At 43.0% G+C, this 27,900-nt stretch overlaps 1 protein-coding gene across 16 annotated transcripts in view; it reads right to left on the reverse strand.

The window, feature by feature from the left end:
- SULF1 (sulfatase 1) overlaps window positions 1-27,900 on the reverse strand; it is a 161,432-nt gene that overhangs the window by 28,319 nt on the left and 105,213 nt on the right. For 12 of the 16 annotated variants that reach the window (XM_067712091.1, XM_067712092.1, XM_067712100.1 and 9 more), the window contains 7 exons: window positions 23,080-23,231; window positions 20,494-20,663; window positions 9,038-9,188; window positions 7,922-8,097; window positions 6,087-6,215; window positions 5,777-5,833; window positions 4,864-4,993 (listed from right to left, as the gene is read on the reverse strand). In XM_067712091.1, the coding sequence (XP_067568192.1) occupies window positions 4,864-4,993; window positions 5,777-5,833; window positions 6,087-6,215; window positions 7,922-8,097; window positions 9,038-9,188; window positions 20,494-20,663; window positions 23,080-23,231 (965 nt within the window). The remainder of the gene's footprint in view (window positions 1-4,863; window positions 4,994-5,776; window positions 5,834-6,086; window positions 6,216-7,921; window positions 8,098-9,037; window positions 9,189-20,493; window positions 20,664-23,079; window positions 23,232-27,900) is intronic. The other 4 variants (XM_067712102.1, XM_067712105.1, XM_067712099.1 and 1 more) reach the window with 2 other exon arrangements.

Raw genomic sequence — 27,900 nt, forward strand, 5'->3', positions numbered from 1 at the left:
GCCTTCCATGCTGGGCTCCTGTGCAAATGAGAGTTCAGCCAGAGCAAGGCACTGGGGGCTCAATCTTTCTGGCCAGCTTCTCTGGAACCAGAAGAGCCAGGGCAGGGGGAGGTGGGTCAGTGGATGGTTACAAGCCATCCTGTGATCTTAACTAGGGCTCAGTGGGTTTCTGGAAACAGGCAGCCCATTTCTGGCACACTAACAATTCTAGCCAGAACTTACCGGCAAATGTCTTTTTATTCCTGCTCTGTAGCTGGTCACAAAGGGTCTCAGGGATCTCTGGTCAGAGGGGTAATTTCAGGATGACGACATAGATCCTGGACCTAAACCAGCTTACACTCAATGTGCTACATTCTAACTTACTTTGCTTGATGCTGGGGTCCTTTTAGAATTTCAACAGATTTTTTATTTTGTACTGATACCATAGTAGAAAGGCAAACTAAATGACAAAGATGCTGGAATTCAACAACTTTACAAAAGGATATGACATTTGCTTTATAAAAAGAAAACAAGTTGCTTTTTCCTCTTAAATGACAGAGAGTATATAAAATGTACTTCAAAATGGAATGCCCAGGAATTTCTCATTTATGTAACTCCTATTTAAGGAGTCACTATCTTACCTGGAAGAGGAAAGACAACCCAATCATGCTCACCCAACATGAATGGTTCTCCATCTTGCCTGCTCATAGGAGTCATCCCAGAGCTTGAAAAAAAAAAACCCACTGCCACCTGGGTCCCATCCTCAGAGATTCTGATCTAATGTGTCTGGGTTGGGATTCGAACATGGGCATTTCCAAAGCCGCCTAAGTGATTCTAATGTGAGGTCATGGTTGAGAACTGCTACCCAAGATGCTGTGGGGGCTTCAGGGTAGCAAATGCCATTCACAATTTCAAAGAGAAAAATCTACTGTCTTCTATTTTTGCAGAGGCAGAATGTTCTGGGGAAGAAAAGATTGAACATGAAGTGAAGAGATGCAGGTTTTGACACTGGGTTTGTGGCTTAAGTTTTCTGGATCTAAATTTCCTTATTAGGAAAAGAATATCGTTCGACTAGAAGACTTCTAAGCCTCCTTCCAACTTTGACATTCTCAGATTCCAGGTCTGTGGTTTGTAACTTTGTTAAAAAATACAGATGCCTTGGCCTCACCTGCAGACATGTTCATCTGACTGGTCTGCAGCGAGGCTGTACGTCAGTGTTTGCGAAAGCTCCCCAGGTGATTCTAATGTGCAGACAGAACTGAGCGTCACTGATCTCTGTTCTCTGTTGAGCCAAAGTCTTCAGACAGAAGTTGAGTTTGTACATGAGTGGGTGCATGTGTGCATACATGCGTGTGTGTGTGTGTGCATAGTGTGTACGTAAATACGCTCGGGGGTGCGACGCCAGCTGAGAGGGTGGTGGGAATTCACGTTCAGCCTCGTATTAATTCAGTAACATGGAAATAATGCAAACGCATATGTCCCTGCTGTCTTAATTAGTCCCTGCTGGTTGCTTTGTTCACGTGGTGAAGTGATGCCAACTGTCTGGGATCCTGGCCCATTTTAACTGCCTGTTGGCTTCACAGGAATGAAAACAACAGGTAAGATGGCCTGGAACAATAGTAACACCCAACATCCAATACTTGCACATGCCTTACAGCTCATCTAGCGCTTTACATATATAATATCACTTCCTCCTCCAAAGACAGAGATCAAGTTTCTTCCTTGAGCTAGAAAACCCAAGACTCAGGAGAAATTAAGCTTTTTGTCCAAGAACACGCAACCGAAAGGTAGTGGATGTCCATATTCTAAGCCAAACCTTTGAACTTCACATTCTTCTTTCCTATTTACTCCACTTCCCGCAACCACGTTGACCCCAAACCATCCTTTGGTGACCAGGCACGGGGGTCTGGTGAGGGGAGGTGCACTGTTTCTTTGGGGAGGAGGAGTGAAGGGAATGGGGCTAATGGTGCTGATTTTTCCTCTGCACCACATAGAGGGTCAAACCAAAAAATGATGGTGCTGCCTGTGAAGGAAGGCCGTTCACTTTGGTTAGAGGAAGGGAAGCAGGGCACAAGCCATGTGTGAAACCCATGTCAAGGGAAGGAAACCCAAGCAGGTTAGCTCTAGTCTTAGCTGTCGCCTTGTTCCTGAACAATCTCATTACTCTGGACTTTTTTTCTTTTCTTCTAAAAGTCAGTGATATTGTAACTAAAAAGATAATCTTCAAAGTGGAGCCAGATAACAGAGCAAAAGGCCAACATATAAAGATTTATAGAATACAGCTATGTCAGGTTAGACCGACAGATTTAATAACTGCCTTGAAGAGGCTCAAAATTTTCTCAGTTCTCAGATTCTAAAGCTACGGTTTGAGCGCCACCTATAGAAAGAAATCACCATTGGGAAGAGTCTAATTCTTTGCTCCATTAATTCAGGCACTCCTCAAAGAGATTGCTCTTTGAGAAGTTCTCATATATTTATGTGATAGAATCCAAATTCAGACTGATTAACATAGAAATAAAGCAGCAGAGGAAAATTCCAGGGAGCCAAATATTAAAGTATTTCATGGGGGCAAAACGAGTTTAGAAAACTATTAATGTAAAAAAGCAAAGTGAAGTTTTTAACATAGTTGGCATTCAGCACATGAGTGAAGAGCTTGTGCCAATAATCTAGTTTATCCTGCATTTGTCCTTGAGGACATATAGGAAAACTTCAGCACAAGCCATATGGATAGGTTTGCAAAACTATATACTGAAAGGTAGGCCATGTATCTTATTCTCAAAGGGTTATAAGTCTCGCCACTTAAAGGGCTGAAATAGTAACAAGATCACCAAGGTGCATGAGATATATTTAACACTGAATATTTCCAACTCCTGAATAGAAGTAAAGTTAGTCTATTGAGGCTGGCTCATAAAAATCATTTTAGAGCTACAAAACAATTCTGAGAGTTTAATCATAATAATACTTAGAGCTTCCATAAGAAGGATTTGAAGACTTCAAATTGAAGTATAATGAATAGGTCTAAGCTTCTCCACTAAGCACTTGAAAACTGACTTACCAGAGTGCCATGAAGGCCTGGTTTTATCCCTTCCTTCAAGAGACCTCCCTCCTCACCTCTTTCCACTTCAAAGGGATTCCTGTGTATGAAAAGGCATGAGGAAATTCAGAGCATATGAGGGTCAGGTAGTTCATTATGAACATCTATTCAATACGCTAGATGCCGTATAAATAGAGTATAATGAGTGAGGCCATTTTCATAATAACGGGCTATTTATTTCCTGTGTCTGATACCTTGGATTGATGTTGGGTACTTGTGTGGTTATTTAGAGGTCAGATAAATTAAAAAAAAAAAAAAGACTCACAGAAGAATTGAACTTCTCTTCACCTTGTTAATGAAATTTACCTTGGAAAGCAGCAAGAGACCAGAGTTTTAATCAGAAAACTTATGGGTCCCCAGGTTGTAAAATGAGGATGTCTACGCCTTCTTCACTCAACGGATGTGAAGATTAAATTGAGCTAATGTGTATAAAACTCTGGGTGCAGTGTCTTGCATAAGACAAATGCTCGATAAATGTTATTTTTCTCTTTCCTCCAATTTTGTTCTAAATTGCAATGACTTAGGCAGAAATTCAGTCCCTCTCATCATGACATAGTGTATTTCTCCCAGCTAGCAGAGATTTCCATCAAGAGTGCTTAGAGTAACTTGTGTTCCTATGTTCTCACTTTCCTTAAAAACAGATCTGTGTTGATTCATCACACGGTCATTCTTTAGTTCTTATTGGTAATAGTTGGTGTTCTGGGTAGCCCTGAACTCCCTGGTAATATTTCTATTAACGAAGAGGATTTATTCTAATGAAATATTTGATGTCAGAAATTTTGTGAGCACAGGTAGAAACAATCATCAAACAGAATATGGCTTCCCTATTCATTCTTCAACCTTGGTCACAGACTCTGTCCGCCTCTCTGGGTTAGATGACATCTGGTCTTAGTCAGCATGGGGAGACCCAATCTCTTGGGGTGATTCACTGTCCAGAGGCTCAGCATCTACCCAAGATCTCTTTTTTTAAATTAATTTTTATTGGAGTATAGTTGCTTTGCAATTTGTGTTAGATTTTGGCAAAGTGAATCAGCTATACGTATACATATATCCCCTCTTTTTCGGATTTCCTTCCCATTTAGGTCACCACAGAGTATTGAGTCGAGTTCCCTGTGCTCTACGGTAGGCTCTCACTCGTTAGCTAGTTTATACATAGTCATCTACCCAAGATCTTGATTAAGCTGCCACTCGACCCTTCCTGATGGCCAGTTAGGAGGGGCCCCAGGGATGGAGCTTTTTCCTCAGATGGAACCAGTCTCTGATCTTTCTAACCTGACTATCCATTTCATATGTCTGATATCTCGAACGGATGCTGGCTAATTGGGCTGATATTTGGAAGTCTCTGAGAGCACCGTCTTTTTTTTTTTTTTTTGTGGTACGCGGGCCTCTCACTGCCGCGGCTTCTCCCGTTGCGGAGCGCAGGCTCCGGACGCGCAGGCTCAGCGGCCATGGCTCACGGGCCCAGCCGCTCCGCGGCACGTGGGATCTTCCCGGACCGGGACGCGAACCCGCGTCCCCTGCATCGGCAGGCGGACTCGCAACCACTGCGCCACCAGGGAAGCCCAGCACCATCTGTTTTAGTTGGAGGAAGCCCAAGCAGTGATGAGAAGGCCCAGCTTGGACCAGTTAGACACTGCTCAGTCAGGGGAAAGATGTCACAGTGGGCACTCCATGACGGCTATGGAGAAATTCTTTATACATAAATGTACATTATTGGACATGTTGAAAAGATTTTACGTTAGAATTAGAGAAGCATGTGAGTCATGGTGCAGAAAAGCTGTGTCACTCACCTGCCCAGGTTGTTCACAGGCTGTCTGGTACCTGGCCTGCTGGCATAGTTCTTTGACCCTCTCATATTTGGGCAAGTGATTGGACTGTTGGATATTCTTGTTGGATTCTTCCTTCTTACGTAGCAATTTCCTTTGACAGAAAGGGAAAAGCTTCTTTTGTGAGAAGGGATCTGAAATGACCTTCGCTGAGACCTGCCTGTTCTTTTTCCTTCCCTGTCACATGACTCCACATTCTCCAGGCAGCAAGAAATTGATATCAAGGGTAAAACCACAGGAACCCCACATTTCATGAGTCCTTTGCAAAAAAATTACCAGCTGGGAACTATGAGGACGAGAGGTCAGGGGAGGAAGAGTCATTTCCTCCAAAACCATTCATTTCAAAACTATGGGCAGAAACGTTTAGCTTTCCAGGCTTAACGTTCTTTTCTTGTTAAAAAGCAATGATAGAAATGCTTTTCTCCCTCTCAGTGTAAGTATGTAGGAAAACAAAGACCCTGGGCGTTATAAATCAAAAGGGCGAACCCAGAAGTGACTCAGGAACAGTTACAATCTCATAGATTTGTCTAGTCAAAACTAGTAAAGGCACATAAGGAAAAGAAGGAAAAGGGTGTCAGGCAGAAGATGGGAAAGAAGGTTGAGAAAGTCAATTGACTGGTCCAATTAGGAAGCGAGGTGGAGAAATGCAATTGTCAATCCAGAGCCACGTAAGGGCTGTGGTCCCATCTTTGCAATTCTGATGCAACAATCCTTACTCTGCTGGCCAGGGAAGGATGAGTCGCAAATGTTCAGTCTTATGACTAAGTTTACGAAATCTGCACGCTTAGTAAACCAAAATAAGGGGAAAAACATTCCCAGCAGGGAGAGCTGCCCACTAGGACTGGTGCCCAGAAGCACCCTAGGAACCAATAATTACCCTCTTTCCACGAGGAATGTATCACGCCAAATTTTGGCCTTCTTGTTTGTTCGAAACCTGAAAGCAAAATAATAATATTTACTGTTGGCATTTGGACGTTTTTCCAAACGGATCTGTGCTAACAGTTCATTTAAAGCAACACCTCTCACTTCCCCAGACCAGGACACGAGGACTGCATCTCCGTTAATACGCTATTCACAAGGGTGATCCTCAGGCGCAAAGGATATTTTGCCTCTACTTCTGCCAGCTGCCGCCCAGCTCTGGGAGCCAATGTGCTCAGGGCTGGCTCAGGGGAAGAAAACTGACGCACCTGTTACCTGGCTTTTCCTGGTCCAGGAGTTTGAGGACAGACTTGCCGTCTATGTCAGGAGGTGCGTCGAGCCCAGCAATGTCCAGGATGGTAGGGGCCAGGTCAATGTTTAGAACAATCTGTGGGACTCTGCAAAGGGACAGATGGTCACGCCCCAGACCCAGCACCAGTGGAGGGTGCCACCAGGGCTGTTTTCTCCATCCCAGGACTCCCTGGCCTTCACTGCTTCTCAGCCTCTCATCTGGTCCCCAAGGGACGGTGGCTGCATCTGGGAGGTGCCTGAGTGGTCAGCAACCAGGGCCAAGAGAAAGATGAACTGGCTGTCACAGGGCTGGAGAGATGCCTGCACCCCGGAACTCTGGCCACACTGACCGACAAATTGTGGCCTGATATTTGGTTTTTGTAAGCTGTGTATTTTCTTCTGAAACCCAATAGTCCACCACTCCTCTGTTGAACTAGGGCTCCGAAATCAACCTTCTGAAAAAGGACACAAGGTTTTTATACTTGAATTCAATCCATGCTTCCTAGTCTTGCAAACATAAAGCCTTGTCACTCTAGATCTGACACTTCCCCAGGGGTTTCCAATGATCTGGAGAGACAGGATAACATTCTCCAAAGGAGTCCTTCTTACTGCCATCCCCTCGTCCCCAGGATGCAGTGGAATGCAGCTGCGGACGAGACTCGTAGATGAGACTCAGAATATCTGGGATCTGGGCCCCAAGGCTGCCACCTCCACGATCGGGGACTCTGAGAGAGGCACGTACCCTGTCTGTGGAGCGTCTTCATTGTGAAATCAGGGGTCCAGGCTGGATGGTCTTTAAGGATCATTCCAGCTTTTGAATTCTACTTGCACTCTTTTCTTTCACTCTTTCCATAATTGTTTCATGTACATGATCTCATTTTACACAAAACATTTTTTTAATGATTAAAAACACATTTATTTAAGTGGTTGAGTTGCCTCCATTTGAATATTGCCTATTGCTTCCATAATAATATCAGAAGTTTTTCACAGATGCTTTTTAACGGGCAGCACCTGCTATATCTCTACTAACAGTTACACGAAACATTTTGATCGGTAGGGCAAATGAAACCCATTTTACGATGGGAATATCTAGATACAGAGGGATGCAGAGACTTGCTTAAGGTGACAGAAATGGAATTCCAGTCCTTCAGGCTTCTTTTCTTAAAATTTATTTAAACTTTATTTAAAGTTCTTAAAATTTAATTTTCTTTAAAAAATTCTTTAGTAATAATTAAAAAATAAAAAACAAGGGCTTCCCTGGTGGCGCAGTGGTTTAGAGTCCGCCTGCCTATTTAGGGGACGCGGGTTCGTGCCCCAGTCCGGGAAGATCCCACATGCCGCGGAGCGGCTGGGCCCGTGAGCCATGGCCGCTGAGCCTGCGCGTCCGGAGCCTGTGCTCCGCAACGGGAGAGGCCACAGCAGTGAGAGGCCTGCAAAAAAAACCCCCAACAAAACAAGAGGAAGGACTGGTTATTTTTAAAAAAAGATTCAAAGAAGGTAAGGATAATGTTCCTAAAGATCACATTCTGTGTCTGTGCACACAGCCTCATGCATTCTGGTAAATTTGAGAGAATGAATCACTGATACAGTTATTTTTCCTTTCTCTTGAAAGAGTATACTTTAGTTAATTTAACATGTGGCAGAAGTGGGGGAGGGGTGGAGCAGGGAGGAGGTTTTTGTCTTCTGAATTACCAACCTACATGCACCCTTTTTGTTTGGATGAAAGGAAACCAGAGCCTGAGATTGGTAATTGAATTATCTCAGACGTACACGAGCTATGACAGCTGAATGTTGGAAACAGAGAAATACGTACATCGATCCTGGTTCTACACTTGGACCACGAATAAAGAAAGGCACACGGATATCAAAGTCATATGGCATGGATTTCCCCTTGACCAGTCCAAACTGCCCGATATGGTAACCGTGGTCGGCAGTGTAGATGATGTAAGTGTTCTCCAGCTCCCCCGTTTCCACAAGCATATTATACAGCTGAAACACAGCACAGACACCAGTCAGAAGCAATTGTGATGGCGTAAGATGACAACAGTGCTGCCATGATTTCACCCAAACCTTTTTCCCATTATTTTTAGAAGGCAAGAGTTGCTTTAATAAGGCCAACAAACATGTATATTACCCACATTTTCCAGTTGCCTGCAATCCTGGAGGGAAAAAGTCTAATAACACAGTGGATTTTGTATAATATGTAACTTTTGTGAGTCTGGTACGTTTTATTTAAAGGTTTTGTTTGCCTATTTGGAAAAAAACCCCCCACAAAACAACCTCCACCACCAAACTTTAAGGTTTTACTTTGAAAAATCCATTTAAAAGCAAATTTGACTATCATCACTCATATCTAGTTATCAAGGGTTAAAAACAGGCTATTTCTGAGCCCGATCCAGCTAGATCCAGCCTTCAGGCATGTCTTGTTTGGCTTATGTTTTAAAATTTGGGAAATTTCAAATAAAATATTTGTATTTCTGGCTTCTTTTAGAAGTCAGAGGACTTGATACTGGATCCACATTCTTACACAACAAAAATTAGTTGAAGTTGAGTAGTTGCTCCCTGCTTTAGATGGGGGCATTTAGTTTCAAGTTCACCACAAGCCCCACCATTCCCTATTGCCTTATACTGGATCTGATTTAGCTACTTACATTATTTGCTTAATTCCTGAAGGTATTTGCAGCTCTAGCCCTTGATTTATGATGTCTTGATTTGTATCTCCTCTCTGCTACTGGCTCCACAAGAGCCAAGCACGGAGAGGTAATAGAAAGGGGACAAGATAAGGGAGCAATGGTGAATTAACAGAATACACGCACACTCTCTCTCTTAAAATGAAAAACAACAACTACAAAAACAGGATGGGCAAGAATGGGTCTACGTAAGGGGAGCTGGACCAAAGCCTGTCACTGAGGCAAGTCCGTGTGCTTACCCTTTCCACAGAGTCATCCACTGACATCAAAGTCTGAAGCCGTTTGCGATGTAGAACGTTTGTGAATTCCATGTGGATGGGCAGCATGGGTCCCGTGTACTGCATTATCCAGTGTTTGTCCATATTTGGTGCATAATTATAACTAGGAGTTCTGCAAATATCCAGAAACGAGTCTTACTATATACGCTTCTCAGCCATTTAGAGACATATCTCAAGTTAAAGGCTGTGAAATAACAGTAACAATTTAGGAAAGATAATTTAGACACTGCTAAAGTATTTTTTTCTCCCATACATCTCTCTGTGTTTATATAGAGATCTGAAGTCCGCACCACCCCAAACAGCGCAAGCCCTCTGAAAGTATACGGATTCAAACTTAGAAGACCAAGACTGGCAGCTAAAAATCTAATTAGTGCAAGTTCCTTTGGGTCCTTTGACTAAAATGTGTAAAAACACGTCAACATGATTGTGGTCATGTTACAAATCTACAGATAAAACTCAGTAATGTAGAAGAGAATGCTCTCATGGTGATATTAACTCGAAAAATTTTATTGCTAATTAGGCCATGAAATATAGTCACTGATACATTATGTGCAATGATGAGGAATCAAAATTGCAATACATTTTCTTCTCTTGAATTTACTAGGGTATTTTATGGATTACTTACATATCTAGTCTCTATGAATTTTTCTCATTCCTAACCTTGTATATAGATACCATTAATTAATTAATTAATTAATTTTAATTTATTATTATTATTATTATTTTTTGTGTGGTACACGGGCCTCTCACTGCTGTGGCCTCTCCCGTTGCAGAGCACAGGCTCCGGATGCGCAGGCTCAGCGGCCATGGCTCACAGGCCTAGGCACTCCGCGGCATGTGGGATCTTCCTGGACCGGGGCACAAACCCGCGTCCCCTGCATCGGCAGGTGGACTCTCAACCACTGCGCCACCAGGGAAGCCCAAGATACCATTAATTTAATTGGATTTTCTGGAATTATAACCAAGTCTACGGCAATATACATGCTTACCAATAGAGCTATTCATTATAGACAAATCAATATAGGCGCAGGGCATAATTTTTTGTTAACTATAGGGAAGTGGGTTCTGTTGTTCTAGGACAGGTGGTTCAAGCCTATATTTAATCTATTGCAGAGATCCAAGAGGTGTCCATACTTTCCTTTGGGGCCACACAAAGCACGTCACTTTCTCTTTGAAGTATTCCCCAGCTCCCTGGACCATTAGATGCTGCTACCTCACACTCCCAAAGAACATATCTATGCTAGAACAATTCTCACAGTGAGAAATGTTTGTTTTTCATTTGACCTCTCGGCCAGACTATAACGTACTTGAACCTTTTCCTTAGCTGATAAGCATATAAGCGTTGTTTAATATTAAACATTAAATAAATACTTAATGTTTTATTAAACATTTAATAAATGTTTTATTAAACATTTAATAAATATTAAAAACTTAGTGAGTATTTACCACGTGTCAGGTATCGTGCTAAGTGTTTTATTCACATCAATTCATTTAATTAGCTCAGCTCTTCTGGGATATAGGTTTATCATTCCTACTTTACAGCCGAGAAAACTAAGGCTTAGCAAAGGTAAATAACTTTCTCAGGTTAATAAAATTAGCGGGTAATAGAACGAGGACTTGGTTCCAAAGCCCATTCACTTTAAAAAAATGAAAAGAAAGTAGAACGAGGGGAGTTTCCTGCATCTGAGATTGCTCTTCATATGAACCACAACTGTGCAAAGAGCCAGTCTCACAGAATAAGCAACAGTCTATGTCGATCGAGAAATTTCATTACCAGTCTCTGTTCTGGGGAGGATCCTATCAGTGAAAGATGGTGGATAATGACGACTGAAGGTGACCCTGTGGCATCATTTATTATAAAACTGGAGAAACAATCAGTCGCTGTGAGCCTGGTGAGTCCAGGAGCCTCGACCGTGTTCCAGTGGTTCCGTCATGGAGGGAATTTCGCATGGGGGAACTTGGAGTTTCTGAGATGTATGATTGTACACAGGGGTGTTTCCATGAACACAGGGCTCTATAAATGCCACCTGTGACTATGCATTTTCTTCTGCCAGTGGATTTGCAGCACCTCTCTTTTATATTTGAAAATGCTGTTTTGGTACCATTGGTCTTCCTGGTGTAAAAAGTTACCCTGATGATCTGTAAGGATGCGGGTTAACCAGCAGAAATGCCACAGCTCAAATGACAATATAACACAGAGCACAGGAGACACTGTCACTAAAAGTGTACAAGTTACACTCAGAAGTGTAAGTTAACTCCCCTTTAAGGAGACAGATTTGTAGGGTGGGAAAAGCACCTGCAGCTCGATTTGCTCATCTGTAAATGGGGATAAGGGCATCTCTAATAAAAAGTTGTTTTGAGGAAAAACGAATCTGTCTATCTATCTATTATCTATCTATATCTGTCTGTCTATTATCTATCTATATCTATCTGTCATCTATCTCTATCCGCTCTATCTATATTTATCTCTCTCTCTCTCTCTCTCTCTCTATTATCTATCTATATCTATCTGTCATCTATCTCTATCCCCTCTATCTATATTTATCTCTCTCTCTCTCTCTCTCTATTATCTATCTATATCTATCTGTCATCTATCTCTATCCCCTCTATCTATATTTATCTATCTCTATCTATCTATCTATCACTTTAAAGTGCCCAGAACAGAAGACGTACCTGAGTTTCCTACATGAGCCAATAAAAAAATGTGTTCTATAAAAGGATATGGGTTGAAAAAAATCTCATGGCATTAAAAAACAAACTTTCAGATATCACTTGCCATTCTCTGTAGGAGAAACTTTCAACATTAACTTTCGTCTCCTTACCAAGTAGACACCTCATGAGCCAAATGGTCCCACTTTTGGCCCGAAAGCGTTCCTCATATCTAAAATTGCACCACGGGCCAAATCTGACTCTTGTATCTCAGGGGCCTGGGCAGTAGGAAGGGACTTAAGCCCATGTTTCTTATTCTTCACACAGCGTTTCGCCTTACAAACAGGATTAGATTAAGAGACAGAAGAGGAGGTGGAGAGAGGGGCCATCTAAATCCTGGCGGAAAGAGATTTTCACCCATGGGGGTAGTTTGAGGTCAGAGAAATAGAGCAAGTTGGTCACAAAAGGTCCCTCACCACTTACTGATACGTGCCCTGAAAAACAATACGGCTATAAAAGATTACATGGGGTTTCTTCATAATACCTCACCCTCTCCTCTTACTGCCTTTGATGTTGGTTTGCCTTAATTTTAAAATAAATCTAGTCGATTTTTTTTAAACCACAAAAACTCAACACAATTAAAAATTACAATAGGGAACCGAAAGGCAGGCTCACCGTGGGCCAATCATGTCCTCCACCATTTACCTTCACGTGCTTGGCAGGGTTCCATCCACCTCGCTTTGAGGAACAGGGAAGGTTGCAGCAAATTACAAGGCTCAAATTGGACTCCCGGATTTACAGAATGACATATGTTCAATCTGGCTTATATTAAAAGGGAGAGTTCAGGTCCGCTGTCAAAGCTGTCCTTCCCCCATCCCGTTTTTCTTAATTTCTGGATGTGGGAGATGACCCCCCACACACACACCTGCTCTGGGGATGAGATCCCAGGTGGGATCTCAGCAGGGGGGGAGGGGGGATAAGCATTTGCCTTTTAAAGGAAGACAGGCTGCCACTGCTTCCCACAGAACAGCAGCTGTCCAGGGACCTGCAGGTGGAAGGTTGGGGGTCGCTGGAACTGACACTGTTGTTGAAAAGTGATCTTTTGCCAAAGACCTGTGGTTGCCTCCTGCTGGGGTTTGCCAAATTCCTGGAAGATGCAGCCTTCTGTCCCCCAGGGATAATGAAGGCTTGCCGTCCTAAGAATTGACTTACAATTATTCAGACAGAGCCTGGAGCTGTTGGCTGGCCCACGAGCCACAGAGAAGCAAGTAACTGTTTTAGGGAACAGTGGAAAACCACATATCCAATTGTTCCAGAATGTTTTGGAATCAGACCTGAATTCTCATCCCAGTCCTGTTATTTACTAATGTGTGATCTAGAGCAACTTTTTTCTCTAGGCCTCTGTTTCCTCATCTCTATAACGGGAGCAAGGATTTCAAAGAGTTCTCGTGAGGCTTCAAAGAGGTGTCAGTGACTCCAGAGGACAAATGCTGTGACCACATCACACCCACACTTACAGGTAGCTGGGAGAGAGCTTATCACGTCACAGCTCACCTGCTTGCTGTAGCAGCCCGGAGACGGCAGGGCATCTTACTCCCACTTTACAAATGACATAGTAAAGCGTATGGAGGTGGCCCTGAAAGAACATGCTGGGACCCCTGCTCACTCCATGATGTCACACTGAACTGCCGTCCCCAACAAGCACCTCAAAATCCCCATCATTAAAAGCACTGATCCAGGGCTTCCCTGGTGGCGCAGTGGTTGAGAGTCCGCCTGCCGATGCAGGGGACATGGGTTCGTGCCCCGGTCCGGGAAGATCCCACATGCCGCGGAGCGGCTGTACCCGTGAGCCATGGCCGCTGAGCCTGCGCTCTGCAACAGGAGAGGCCACAACAGTGAGAGGCCTGCGTACCGCAAAAAAAAAAAGCACGGATCCATACATTTCTTTCTATAAAAAGTAAGTCCTGAAATCATTAGCCTTCATCCTAATTTAAAATATTAGCTGCGGGCTTCCCTGGTGGCGCAGTGGTTAAGAATCCGCCTGCCAATGCAGGGGACACGGGTTCGAGTGCTGGTCCGAGAAGATCCCACGTGCCACGGAGCAACTAAGCCCGTGCACCACGACTACTGAGCCTGTGCTCTAGCGCCCGCGAGCTACAACTACTGAGCCCGTGTGCTACAACTACTGAAGCCCACACGCCTAGAGCCCGTGCTCCACAACAAGAGAAGCCACCACGATGAGTAACCCGCGCACCGCAACAAAGAGTAGGCCCCGCTCGCCGCAACTAGAGAAAGCCCACGGGCAGCAATGAAGACTCAACGCAGCCAAAAATAAATAAAGAAAAAATAAATAAAATAAAAAATAAATAAAATAAAATATTAGCTGCTTCTGTTTCCCATTCAGACGCCTCCCACCAGCTGCTATGTGTCTATGTTTGTTGCAAATACAGAATCAAGTCTGACCCTCCAGGGCACACTGGAGGCATCCTCAAGAAGGTAGATAACACTGGCTGTTTGCTTGAAAATGGAGAGGACAAAGGACCAACTTGTCGTTTTTTGAGTTTCTGTTGCTTTCTTTTAAAGAACCCTCAAAAAACGAAAATCTGTCAGAATTACAGTCACATGTGCCTGGTCTGTAGTTTGTTCAGATACATGTTTGGCCCAGAACTATGCTCTCCAGACCTCCTAACTTTCAGGAAGGTACCTGTAACCCTCAACAGATTATTCCAATACTTAAAAACGTGAGCTTTGCCCAGCAAGGCTTCCCTGCACATTGCTTTCCTCTAGTCATTGTTTGTCTGGAGTTACTGCTCAGTGTACGAGCTCGCAGATCGCTCAGACTACTGGCCTTGTACGTTCAACCTTTGCCATCAATGCCAATTCTCCCCGGGCTTTGGTTTTCTTGCTCGTATTGCTTATTGACATAACAGGGATAAGAATTCTGAAAATCAATCATGTCCCCTTTCTATTTGATGGGTGGTTGTTTAGGGAGAATAATTCTTACTAGCACAGAAATAGTTTCAAGAAATGCATGTGTCATATATTAAACCCATTCGCGGCAAAATGCAAAGAACTCAGCAGTTCATTTGTGCCACTGATGGTCTTTGCTGTCACCCCACAGAAAATAAATATATTTTGAGCGTTTTGTATTTGAACATGTTTTCTTCATTTGCTATTTAGTCTCATACGACAACAAAAATCCTAACTCTTAATACCCTTATTGGTAGCAAGATAATCACTCACTGAGAAATAGGTCTCGATTCCCAGAATAAGTTAGTTGTAGATTTAAGACGCACACACTCAAAGCATTATACTGGAAATTCTAGACTTAATCTCCCAGGCCACACCATCTCAGCTTTCACTAAAATTAAACGTATTTAATTTAATTGACTTCTTGGAGATCTTCCCCATTTGAGTTCAAATGTCTTTAGGTAGGCAATATTTGAACACATGCAGGATAATACCAAATGATCTTGATTATAGATAAATCATAAAACTTTAAAATAAAAAGGCATATCATAAAACTAATTTAAAGAGTCTTCCAATGATGCTGCAAACTCCAATTCTAATTGTGCAAAGACATACGTAGGGAACTCTTCTCCTATCAATTGTGACTGTGATGGGTACTGAACAAGCCCGGTGTAGTGGAAAGATCTAGGGTCCAAGAGAGTCGAGTTTGGGCTCCAGTTTTGTCCCTATCTACTTATGTGACCTGGGCAAAGCTATTTGGGTCTTTTTTTTTAAAAAAATAAACTTTGGGTATTCATTTTTTTAATCTAAAAATTTACGAAATTACACTATCTCTAGGTACTCATTTAATTTATAAAACTGATTGTTCAACTATTTTCATACTAGTTAAAATAGTGTCTTAATGTCAGCTAGTTGGTGGGGTTAATATGTTTACTCATTTGCTAAACAAAAACGTATTGTACAACTAGAGCAACAGGAGCTGTGCTCACCAGACAACGAGAGGTAGAGATGGACCACTGGGTCCTGCCTTTGGGAAAGAGCGACCTTGCCTAGCAGCAGGGCACCATTCACGTGATACTGAGTGTGAAAACGGCCCCCTGGACTTGTGCGATTGCACTTCGGGGATCTGGGTAAACAGCCAGTGCAATGGGATATGTAGTAAACATAGAGAGAAGAAAAGAGTGGGAATAGAGGAAAGGGAGCAATGAATTCTGCCCCAATCACAAATGTTTATGGGGGATTTAAAACTCTCTCATCTTCGAAAACATATCCTTTTATGTATTTGTGGAAGAAATGAGGGAGAACGTGCACATTCTTTTTAAGGCAAGACATTTCTTTCCAACTTTAGATAACAAAGGTGTTTTGAAAACTGTTCTGAGGCTACACAGACGTAGTTTTCCCTTTGACGTGCCGTGTCCATCCCAAACTCCACTGTCAGAACAATTCCTGCAACTTAGTGGTACTGAAATTTTAGATTTCACGTGAACCTCTGTGTGTGTGTGTGTGCGTGTGCGTGTGTGTGTGTGTGTGTGTGTGTGTGTACAGTCATACACATTTCCAGGGACAGAAAGAAACAACTGTTGAATTGGAACAAAAAAAAGTTTTAAGTTCATAGATGCTTAGTTGGTAGGAAAGTATTCAGGAAGTCTGAGCCCTTCATAGAATCATCGGGAAGATAAATGGAATCTCCTTTCTCATAAAGGCTTTTGTCCACAGGTGTATATTATCACATCACTGAGGCCAGGAGAGAAAAGTGATGCCAAGTGAGGATGAGGCTAGAGCATTACTGTGAGGATAAGGGGGAGAGAATTTACTGGGAAGTGCAGTAGGGTCGCAGCCATAGTGAAGGGCTCTATGGTAACGGTGATTATAGGTGATTATCATGACGGAGGCTCCCTCAGAACTCTCAGAGGCCAGGAGTGGCTGAGCCACTGTCTGATCAAACAGTGTCTTCCGTCCGTCTGTAATCTGTTCTCATTCTTAGCCGGCTGGCATAACCTCTAGCCGCAATATTGGACTGGCTTCCTTCCTTTGTTGGAACGGCGAACACCATGGAAACCTGATACATTCGCTGCAGGCTGAGGGGGTCAGATAGCTCTAACCCAAGGCGGATGAAAGGCATCTGGAAAATGCTTGACCACCAAGGAAGGTGACCTCAAGGAGAGCGCTCACATGGCTTGAATCCCCCCGCCGAAAGGGGAGAGCCTGCAGCTTCTCGTTCTGCTTTCCTAGGGCCTGCCGAATATCTCTGCAAAGCACTTAACTTCTTGCATCCCTTTGCTTGAATGCCTTGCTGTTGTTCTCGCTAAGGAAACCAGCCATTCAGGAGCTCGGAGCGCCACAATGGAAAGCTTGCCTTCAATTTGTCTCACTCCTTTTGTGTGCGGACTGAACTGTGAACCTGGGCAGTCACTCACAGTGACAAGAGACGCACACGGACTCTCTCCAGCCCTTTCCTCCAGCGGCAGCGGGGAGACTTTTACAACAAAGATGCCCGAATTCAAGGCTTCTAAGGGCTGCAGGAGACACAGCGGATCTCCCCATTCTAGGTACACAAAGCCCCAAGCTCAGCAGCAAACAGAAGCTGAATCGCTCATCCCACGGTGTGAATTTTCATCTTCTGTGGCCAGGAGTGTTCTCCAAACTAGCACTTGCCTATAGCACATTTTGCACCTGGCAAAGATAACACAGCCCGGGCTGCTGCTTCTGTCTGTGTTTTTAGAATAGCCAGGTGTGACAGCCTCATCAATGCGGGTCTTAGCTAGTCAACAGACTTGTCAAGGCACCACGGACAAGTATCAACTCGTCCTTTCTCTAGCTGCTTTCCCCGAACGTTAAGCTGAACCAAACGAAGCAGCACTTTTTGTAGGTCAAGAAAGATCCAATCCGGAAAGAACAATTTTTTATGGTTTGTCTTAACAGAAAGGATCAATGAGAATTAGCATCTATGAAGTGGCTTCTGTGTCCCAGGCCCAAGGTGGGGCCCCTTTTAATTGTCACTCATGACACCACGTCAAGGTGCTAGTGATTACTCCCATTTTACAGATGAGACAATGCAGGTTCTGAGAGCTTAAAGAAACGGCCCACAGGCTCAGCGAGGACAGCTGAGATAGGAACCCACGCTTGTCAGCTCCAAGGCCTGAGAACTTTCCACTCTGCCATGTGCAGACTTCCCTTAGTAGCATCACTACTAAGGCACACAGGTGGTTCATTTGCATTAAAGAGGAATAATGGCAACTTTGCATGAGAAAATGATCAACTCACATATGATGTCATTCTACCTTTACTAAATGGCCTCCAGGGACTCTCTGCTTATGCTTACATACAAATTACACAAATTCTCAATATTCTGTGAATTTCTCTTTCTAGCTTTATCCCTTATTGCTTTCCTAGGTCACATCTTAGATGGCCTCATTTACATGGTGACCACTTTTCTACGCCACATTCTCTTCCTGAAATCATCTACCCAATCTCTGCATATCAGCTGCAGAAATTTCGCCCATCCTTTGCGGCCCACTTTGAATGCCTTCTGGGCCCTGAAGTTTCCCTTGTTCCTCTAAAAGATGTGCATGCTTCCTCCTCCAAACTTCCACAGCCCCTGGGATCCCTGCTCTAGTACTTACTGCTGGGCCTGCTGCTGATAAGACTATTTGGACACTACCCCCTAGAGCAGGGGACCAGGACAAACTTATCTGTAAAGAATCATACAGTAAATAGTTTACGCACTGTAGGCCATACGGTATCTGCGGCAAATACGCAATCCACTGTCGTGTTGCAAAAGCAGCCATAGACAATACCTAACTGTATGAGCATGGCTGTGTTTCAATAAAACTTTATTTATAAAAACTGGTGGCAAGCTGGATTTGGCCCCTCTGTGCCAACCTCTGTCCTAGTTCATTGGGTCTCCAGGGTTAGCAATTGTGTCTTCCTTGTGCCTATATCCCTGCTGTGTTGTACAATGTCACAGGTGGCGCTCCATAAATATTTGTGGAACTATTAGAAATTTAAATTGCTGCAATCAGAGATGCTTTTTTTTTTTTTTTTAAAAAGCTATTGTTGAGGCCCCGAGAACTTCGCAGATTCCTCTGGTCCTGCACTGCTGTCTGTGCATGCCGCTGAGCTGTCAGAACCTCTTGGCCTGTGGCTGATTTTCCTGTAGGCTCAGGACCTTGCCCTGAAGCTGCAAAGGCAGGCTGACTTCTAAGGAGCCGTAAAACACATTTTGTCAACCTCTTGTCCTCCAACTTGGGAAAACATCAGTGAAGTTTACAGTTGTGGAAAATCACCTTAGGCTGAGATTCTGTTAACGCAACAAAGGGAGCGATTTCTGACTCAAAAGAAAAGAGAAAGGTGGGTCCCAGGGCATGGAAGAAGCCTGCAAAAACCTTTTTCTCTCGCTGAACCAGCTGGTTACTAAATTTGCAAGTGATTGGTAATGGAGAGCCACTCACCACTCATGGGCTTCATTCATGAATTCAGTTGCATAGCTATATGTAGGGTAGGTTTTCAGAGGCTTGTATATCCATCCACAGGGTTGATTCCAAAGCACAATGGCTCATCCAGACCGTATTCCCCAGATGCTGGGGCAACCTTCTTTGTCGACAATATTTTATGCATCGAAACACTTTCACCCTCCAAGTTCCTGGGCATGCTCAGTAGGACACCCACCCTGGCTTCGTACGTATTGTCAGTTCTTGTCTTTCTTTCTTTCTAAGTCACTTGATACGATAGAGAGGATCTAAGTACCACTGACCAGGAGCCAGCAGTTTATTAGTTATAATAAGATAAAAAATAAGAATAAAAAGAAAAAGTTTTCCAGGGATATGTCTTGACCAGCAACTAGAATGCCTTCCGTAGTTACTTACCTCTTTTCGTAAGGAAGTACATTTAATCTTTTTGTTTTGTTTTTTTTTTCTGTCTGGGATCACAGATAGAAAATCAGCGTGGATGAAAAGGGATGATATTTAAGCACAAACAGATGAAGAATGTATTCCGGAGGTTTAGTGACGAAGGAAACACACCAGTACCCTGTTCCCTACCTCTCTGGTGGTCAAACTTTCAGCAGACACAGAGCCAGCTGCTCTGCGTAGACTGTGCATTATTGCAATGGATAAGAAGAAAGTGTGCGGACAGAGTGAAAATCAAAATCACGTCCTCTGCTGCCTAAGCATCGACTTTGGCTAGTGAGAATGATAGGCACATTACAGCTCTCTGCTCTCTGTCCTGTCCCTGTATGCCATCAGCCCTCTACGCTGTGCCTCCCCACCCCCTCCTCTTAAAAAGAAACATCAGGTTATTTGAAAGCCTGACCTGAGAAGGCCTCTCGGGCAAGCCCACTCCAGCTGTCTCTGTAGCAATGCTAATTGCACATCTGCGGCAAAGCTGCAACAGTCCATGCCCAGGGAATCCACCCGGGTTTTTATAACCAGACCAGGGGTTGCCACCCAGCTGCTATGAGAAACACACTGCTTGATCATTATTATTATCAGATCACGTCTATGAATATTATTTAAGACAACTGAAGGAAACCCTTGATCAAAATCGCCCCCCATTCACCCCGCATGCTTCTCTCTCTTTTCGTTTAGCCGCTTACAAATGTGGATGTGATTCCTAATCAAAGCACCTCGACAAGCCCTTGAGTTCAGGGTCTTCCTGTTCCGCGGTCTCGAGGCAGAAGCCGGCGTTCCCGTCTCGTGGAGGTGCCGCGTGGAAGGAAACGGGGTGCAGGGGAGGAGCGAGATGGGGAGCAAAGGCGGGGCCTGCGTTCGGCAGGTCCCGGAGCTGAGGTTGTTACTCACATGTGTTGGGAAGCATTGGGGTACAGTTTTGAAAACTGTGGGGCTGAGTCCTCGGGGCCGTGGGGCGCCGCGTGGCTGATGACCATCATAATGGGCCTATGGGGATACATTCTCTTAGACATTTTGAAGTAATTAATGCTCTCGTTAGTGATTAAGTCTGTGAAGTAGTCCTGAAACATATATTTGACACAAAACAAAAATTACAAAAGGTGACATTCATCAGATCACATTTGAATACTGCTTTCCCTCAGAAGCAACTCACTGAACGAGGAGGTAAGACCTTAAGCAGGAAGGGAAACTACTTCCCAAAGGGGCAACACATCTTCCGGAGACAGAGAACATCAGCTGGCAGTTACCTTCTGGGTTTGCTAAAGGGGTAACGTGCACAAACCTTTTTTAAAAAATAATGTGCAATTTAGGAATTAGGCAAAAAAAAAAAAAGGGTCAAGTCCCCGTTTGCCCAAGATAATGATCAGATCTGGCAATACAAATGCTCCAGCACATGAAACACCGGATACATATTTCATTCTCAGGTTTCGCTGATGTAATTCTTTGACAAAAAAAATTTAATTACTTCAAGGGCAGGAAACACCCACGCCCACTACAAATTCACAGTTGCAGAACACACACACACACAGACACACACAGGCATACACACACACGCATAAATGCACAAACAAAAGAAAAGATCTTTTCCTTAAACTAAAAATTCACCTGTGAGAATTACATAATAAATGCTAATGAAAGTCGTGGCCAAAATCTGGGTGCCCAGGGAAAAGTGGCAACATTTTATCAATTAATTTATTTGAAACACTCAGTATGGGGAGCAGTTGATCTCCAGCAGATTATACTGTTAATTGCACAACTAAAATTACCCAGCTGTTGGGATTAGAGCCTGACTTGTTAATAAAATAACTTAAACCGGCAGTCCCAGGGGCTGATGCAAAAGCAATAAGGGGAAGAGGGGGAAGAAATGGAATAAAAAAGAAAAAATGAAAACTTAAAACACCTGCTTCCTCTAAGTGTGTATCACTGGCCTGGAACTCAGGTATAAAGTTTATTCAGAAAGTGCCTAGGCAATGTGCACCGTCAGAGGCTTCTAGGCATGACTAATCACATGCAGATTCAAGGACCAGAACAGCTGCAAAAGCAGTGCCCAAGGGACCAAATCTGTGTCATTGTTAGGACAAGTCCACAGGCTAACACCTTCGTCCATGGGAGTGTCTGTTTCATTCCTTTCCTCCCTAAAAAAAGATACATATTCTTTTTGACACAGTTGTCTTTGACACTTAATCAGCTGTGATAATGGGCAAGTTACGCTGATTTGGTCTTTGGAAGGAATCTTGATTACTTTGCTCTCCTTAGGACAACAGGGAAAGAAGGGTTAATAGCTTGAACAGAAGCATGACAAGCATCCCCACAAGATAAAAAATGAGCAGTGACAATGACTGCACTTGGTAGGACAGTGCTCAAATCTGCCTCCAAGGTCCCTGCCAGCTCTCAACTTTGATGAGTTTGGAAACCTATTAGCAATGTTTGTGAATTGCTAATACGCATTCATTTGCATGCGTTGTTTTCTGAAGGGTATGAAAGAGTGAGACATACACCCTCACCCCAAGTCCCCTGTGCTCAAATCAGGCCAAGTGGAAAGACAGCAATGTGCCAAAGTTCGATCAAGTCTCGTCTCTCTGACTTCTACCAATAGCTGTTTCGTAGTGACCTGTGCTAGATAGAGCAGATTCTCGGCTTCTTTTAGATAAATGAGGAAGAGATGGATATGGCTAGGAGGGCAGAAGGCATTTTAGGCTAATTAGCAGGCTAAATTCAAAGATGCTTTCCCCTCCACTCTTGCGATCTGGAAATAGTTTTAAGTTGGCAACCACAAAACCTGTGTGACTTTTACAAACTCTAATCTGGGATCCATTTGTTAGAGAACCATGGGACATGTCCATTTCATTTTCTATGACCTGATTTGGAAATCCTAGGATTGAATCGTGGGGCATGTCCCTTCCAGTTTCTATGAACTGATTTGGAAATCCTAGGACTGACAGCCTTAACAGACTTTTGTGGACTCTAGCTGCCATGGGGCAGGTGTGCTTGTCAATATCAAAGTGCGATCAGACAGGAGTAAAAGCAAAGAATGTGGTTTCTCAACTTTTGATTAGTGCACTTGTCTGCTGTTATTCTTACATCTACATTGGAAGCCACAGACAGAATATACTTTCACCCCAGTGAAAAGCAAAACAGCATGAGATGAACATATGATTATGTGGATAAGTCCTCTAGAGGAGGAAAAACCCCAAAATTATCCCAAGACAGAGTGGAGGCATCTATGATTTTTCTGATAATACTTTCATCAAAGGCTGATTGCCTTTCATCCTAATGGGGAAAAGAATCGCTATTCAAAGTCAGTGCTCCTTGAGAGCCTTTTTCTTGCCTGGAGTTTAAAATTACCTTAAAATTTCTCATTCTAATACTGTGAGAATGTAGAAAGCCAATCGAGTGTATGGGCTAACACACTGAAAATGGCTTTCCCCCATTATGCACAAAGTAAATTGATGCAGTGTAAAAGTGCCCGAAAATTACCTTTGCATAATCAAATCCATGCTTTTCTTTGATGCCATTGCGACAAACAGTGTAATTATAGAAACGAGAATTCTTGATTAATCCAAGCCATTCTCGCCACCCGGGAGGGATGTAGCTGCCATTATATTCATTGAGGTATTTTCCAAAAAAGGCTGCAATGGGAAAAAAGGATTATTTTCTCACGTGAAATGATTAAGCGTAACTAAATGCATCAACGTGAAATTATGACTTGAAAAAAAAGGCAGTGAGACAAAAGTTAACCTGGTAACCGTGGAGGCCAGAATAACATTCATGTAATACTCTGATCCTTTAGCAAAGTGACACATACACATTTTCCTTTTGAATAAATAAAAGTAGTGCCCAAGTACACGGATTATAAAAATCACCACCATGATCATGATACTCTGAGTGCAAGTGATAAAAGCAGAATGTACCTTTTTGTTAAGTTGATATAACAATCAGAGAAGTAGCCAGTATGAAATTTGGAATACTGAAAGTTGTCTTTGTGATAAAATAAGTTTTCTAACTGTTGGAGAGCTGCGAATTTCAAAAACGCTATTGAAAATCTTGTCTTTGTTTTTGCCTGTCAGGACAGTACACATTTTCCCAGCCAAGGAATCGTAGTAAACTCCGTTTATCATGGGACGCGGTCAGGGTTTTTATGTCACATGTATTTTATGTCATCGGTGTTTGCATTATATGTATTTTGCAAATGTGTTTATTACTGATAATCAAAAATTCTAGCAACATGGGGTCACAGCCTAGACGACTAACTCTCATAGAATTATAGTAAACTAGAGGTGTGTGTGCTACACAAGCTCCACTGCTCGTTGCAAAGGCCACTGGAGGGCCTTCACATCTGTAACTTTGGCATGGTCACACCCAAGAAAGGCCGCCGTGCAACAGTGGGGTCGGAGCCCTGGGATCTGTCCCTGTTTCCTGATTACTTGACACCCCTCATGGAGGCCCACTGTCTCCTGACCGGCTTTCCTATGCAGGCTCCAGGGTCTTTCCGTTCTCACTGCCAGCTTCCTGAAGACCAGCTCGGGTCACATCACCTTCTCATGATCTTGGATGGCCCCCCCTCGCCTGCAGAATCACATTGAGTTTGACACCTTGCCATCCAAGCCCTTCCTTGCCTCCGACCCCATCTTGCACGTCTCTGTGAATCGTCCCTCTCTCCAGTCAACGTGCTGCCTTTACTTGTTCTGGTTTCCACCTCTCCAGCTTTGCCTGTGCTATTCTCTGCCACCCTCTGTATGAATCAGCCCAGAGCAGAAGCCATTTCAATTCCAGTCTTCGCCCCGATCCCACAGCACTTTACTTCTGTGGCTCTGAAGCTGTCTTCCCTCTCTTCCTGGTGGTACAGTTATGTTCACGTAGAAACCTAATCTCCCTTAAACTGTAAGGGTTTTGAGGGCAAACACTGCCTCGACCTCATCTGTGGACCTCCCTTCCCTCATCTTTGCATGTAGTCTAGGGGCTGCATGAATTTTTGTTTCTTGAACTGGGCTTCATGGAGCCCCATGTCTTCCGGGGATGGTACCTGTTCTGGACTTGTTAAATGTTGTGTTTTCAATTGAGCTATGATTTTTTTTAAAAAAAGGTGATTTGGTCTAAATATTTTCATAGAGGAGAGCTTCAGAGTTAGAAAAGTTGACACTTCCCATTGGATTTACTTTCTTTGAAGGGCTGACTCAAGTCTGAGAAACACAGCAATGTTTATTTGTTGAATGAATATTTATATGTTGAATCTGCAAATGAGTAAATCAATCAGGTGGTCAATTAGCCAAACACCCACTGCTTGAGGATTCTGCCAGGGTCCCTGAGCAGATGGACGGGTGTGGGACAAAATGTCAGAGGGTCTCATGTCAGCTATGACTCAGGGTTTCCCTCTGAGCTGGCTCTGAGCAGTAGAAATTCTTCTAATGAGGGGTTCTCGTCTTCAGAGACTAACCACCTTTTCACATCGAACCACAAGATGATTTTCCTTTCCGACAAAAGGCAACGTGATTTAAGAGTCACAGGCGGCGGACCAAAGCCACACCCCACCAGCATGACTTCAGAACGGGACTGTTTCCAGAAGCCTTTCACTTAATAACCTCAAGCCCAGCTCTTTCCCCTGGCCTGCTCCTCTCCCCAGGGTTTTTTCCCCCCACTTTTCTCTCTTTTTGTAAAAGATCATAGTGGTTTGCAACATAAAACCTGGAGCCAGCTTGCCTGGGTTCAAATCCCGGCTCTGTTATTTGTTAGCTATCCTGCCGGAGGCAAGTTACTTAACCTCCGTCTACCTCCAATTCCCCTTCTGGAAAAACATGAAGATGATAACAGTAATAGTGATATGATTGTTGTGAGGACTAAAAAGAATGAATACATATGTAAAGCACTGAAAACAGTACCTGGCACATAACGAGGGCTTATTAAATGCTGCCACTGCCAGTATTATGATGACCATGGCTATGATCATCAGCCTTTCAACGATCTGTGCTCTGATTTTAAATAGTTTACCCTCCTGCAATGCAAGGAAATCCTGTTCTAGAGTTCTGCACTTGTGCATCTGAAAACATTGCTTGAAGGGTTACACAGTTTTCTTCCCCAACCTGATTTACTTTTTGGTAACAAATTTCTCCCCCAACTGGCTGACATTTTCGTGCTTAATTAGTTTTTAGATTTTTTCTTTTCCTGCTACTTTTAGTTCTGTTCTCTCTCTGTTTTTTTTTTTCCTCTCAGGGAAGCCATAACAAGTCATTCCTGCCCTTCCCTCATTGTTTTACCCGTTAGATTATTTAGGACTGTTTTCTACCCATTGCCATGGCTATTGCCCTTTCTCTTCATCCTCCCCTTATAAACTATTCCTTGAAGTCTCTTAATAGGCCTTGTTATGGGCTTTAGAACTCCCTCCAGGTTTTCGGTGTCTTTGTGTTAATGGGGTGTAAAAAATGTATTCAGTATTCCAGATGTTGCCTCACCCATCACACTGGTTCCAAGAGACACCGGGGACCTCGTGCGTCATGAGGCAGCACCCAGCGTTGTCAGCTTCAAGTTACTCGGCCTTTCTGGTTGCCTCCTAAGACCGAGGCTCATTTGTAATCACCCCTGGCCTCTTTCAACATTACGCTTCCCGGCAGTGCTCTGCAACTGATTATCTGGGCTTCTAATTATTTTCCTCCAGATGTATTAAATCTCTTTCTCCCTCCCTAAGATGAACTACATTTTCTCGCCCATATTGCCATTATATTGGGTGTGGTTTGAAGTTTTTCTATCCTTTGCCACTGGCAATTCAACCCAACTTAACTAACTGTCTGAATATGTCACTAACACACCACCTACCCCTCCTTCTGTATCATTCTTTTCTCTGGGCCATTAAACACTTCCCTTCACAGCTGTTTAAGAAGGTGGCAGGGGGTTGTTGGGTGACAGGGAGAATGATCAGGAAGACCTGATTATAATGACTGTTGACTTTAGGCCATGCAACTTCTGTCCGGGACTACCTATTACATAATACTTAGAAAAATTCCCTTGAGCCATTTGAGGCAAAAACATTTATTTTTATGTCGGCGATAGTACGCACATAGACAAAAGATTTCTGATGCTATAGGGAAGTCAAATCTTATCGAATATAACAAGTGATATACTAAATGAGCTTTTATTCCATGTATTATTAGATTTGGGGTGGCAGGACTTCACTGGTAGTAACTAAAAATTTACATAATTTTGAACCAAGTTAAAATTATGATATACTCTTAGGTGACCTCGTGCACGTGAGTCTGGCTTCCCCAACTAGACTGTAAGTGTAGCAAAGACAGGAATCTTACTTTATAGCTCTTCATACACCAATGTCTAGTATAGTTCTAAGCATAGCGTGGCTCAATAAATAGCATACTATGGTACGCTATATCTTATGTTTGTGTACTTAACAAAAATCAATAATGCCATAATTCATAAAGATAAGAATATTACTTTGTCTTACTTTTAGTGAACTCTACATTTTAAAACATCTCAGAGAATAAATAAATATACTTGCTATAAGTAACATAAATAAATTTTGTAATGTAAAAAGACACGAAACTAGAAAATTGATTAACTTGTCTACATTGTTTTGTCACAAAAAGAATTCTCTCCAAAAATTTTTATTGCGGGTCTCTATTAAATATTGGCCCTTTCACCCCAGTGATATGAAGAAGAATTAGTAGGACTAAAATTTCATTCACATGTGATTTTATATATCCTGTATTATGATTATAATTTGAACACTACCATTTTTAAAGGAATTAATATGATTACAGTGATAGCAAAAATTACAATATATAATAGTTTTGGACAGGAAAAAAATCTCTGCATTATATAGGTTGGAAAACTGGGCTGGACAAGTTCTCAAAACAAGTTTAAGGCAGAGTAAGGATGTGACTCCAATTCTCCACCATTCGGTTCAGGGTTTTTTTCTAACACTTGATGCTACCTCTCAAATACGGATTATTATACACTACCAAATGTAAAATGGATAGCTAGTGGGAAGCAGCCGCGTAGCACAGGGAGATCAGCTCGGTGCTTTGTGTCCACCTAGAGGGGTGAGAGGGAGGGTGGGAGGGAGATGCGAGAGGGAGGAGATACGGGGATACATGTATATGTATAGCTGATTCACTTTGTTATACAGCAGAAACTAACACATCATTGTAAAGCAATTATACTCCAATAAAGATGTTAAAAAAAAACCATGGATTATTACTCTTACCTTAACATTTATGCCAGGTTTTACATTCATGTCTATACCCTCACAAGAAATTTAAACTAAAACTTTTTTGAGCAGATAGGCAGAATTTT

Source organism: Pseudorca crassidens, chromosome 17 (genome assembly GCF_039906515.1).
Source record: "Pseudorca crassidens isolate mPseCra1 chromosome 17, mPseCra1.hap1, whole genome shotgun sequence".
Taxonomy (NCBI): domain Eukaryota; kingdom Metazoa; phylum Chordata; class Mammalia; order Artiodactyla; family Delphinidae; genus Pseudorca; species Pseudorca crassidens.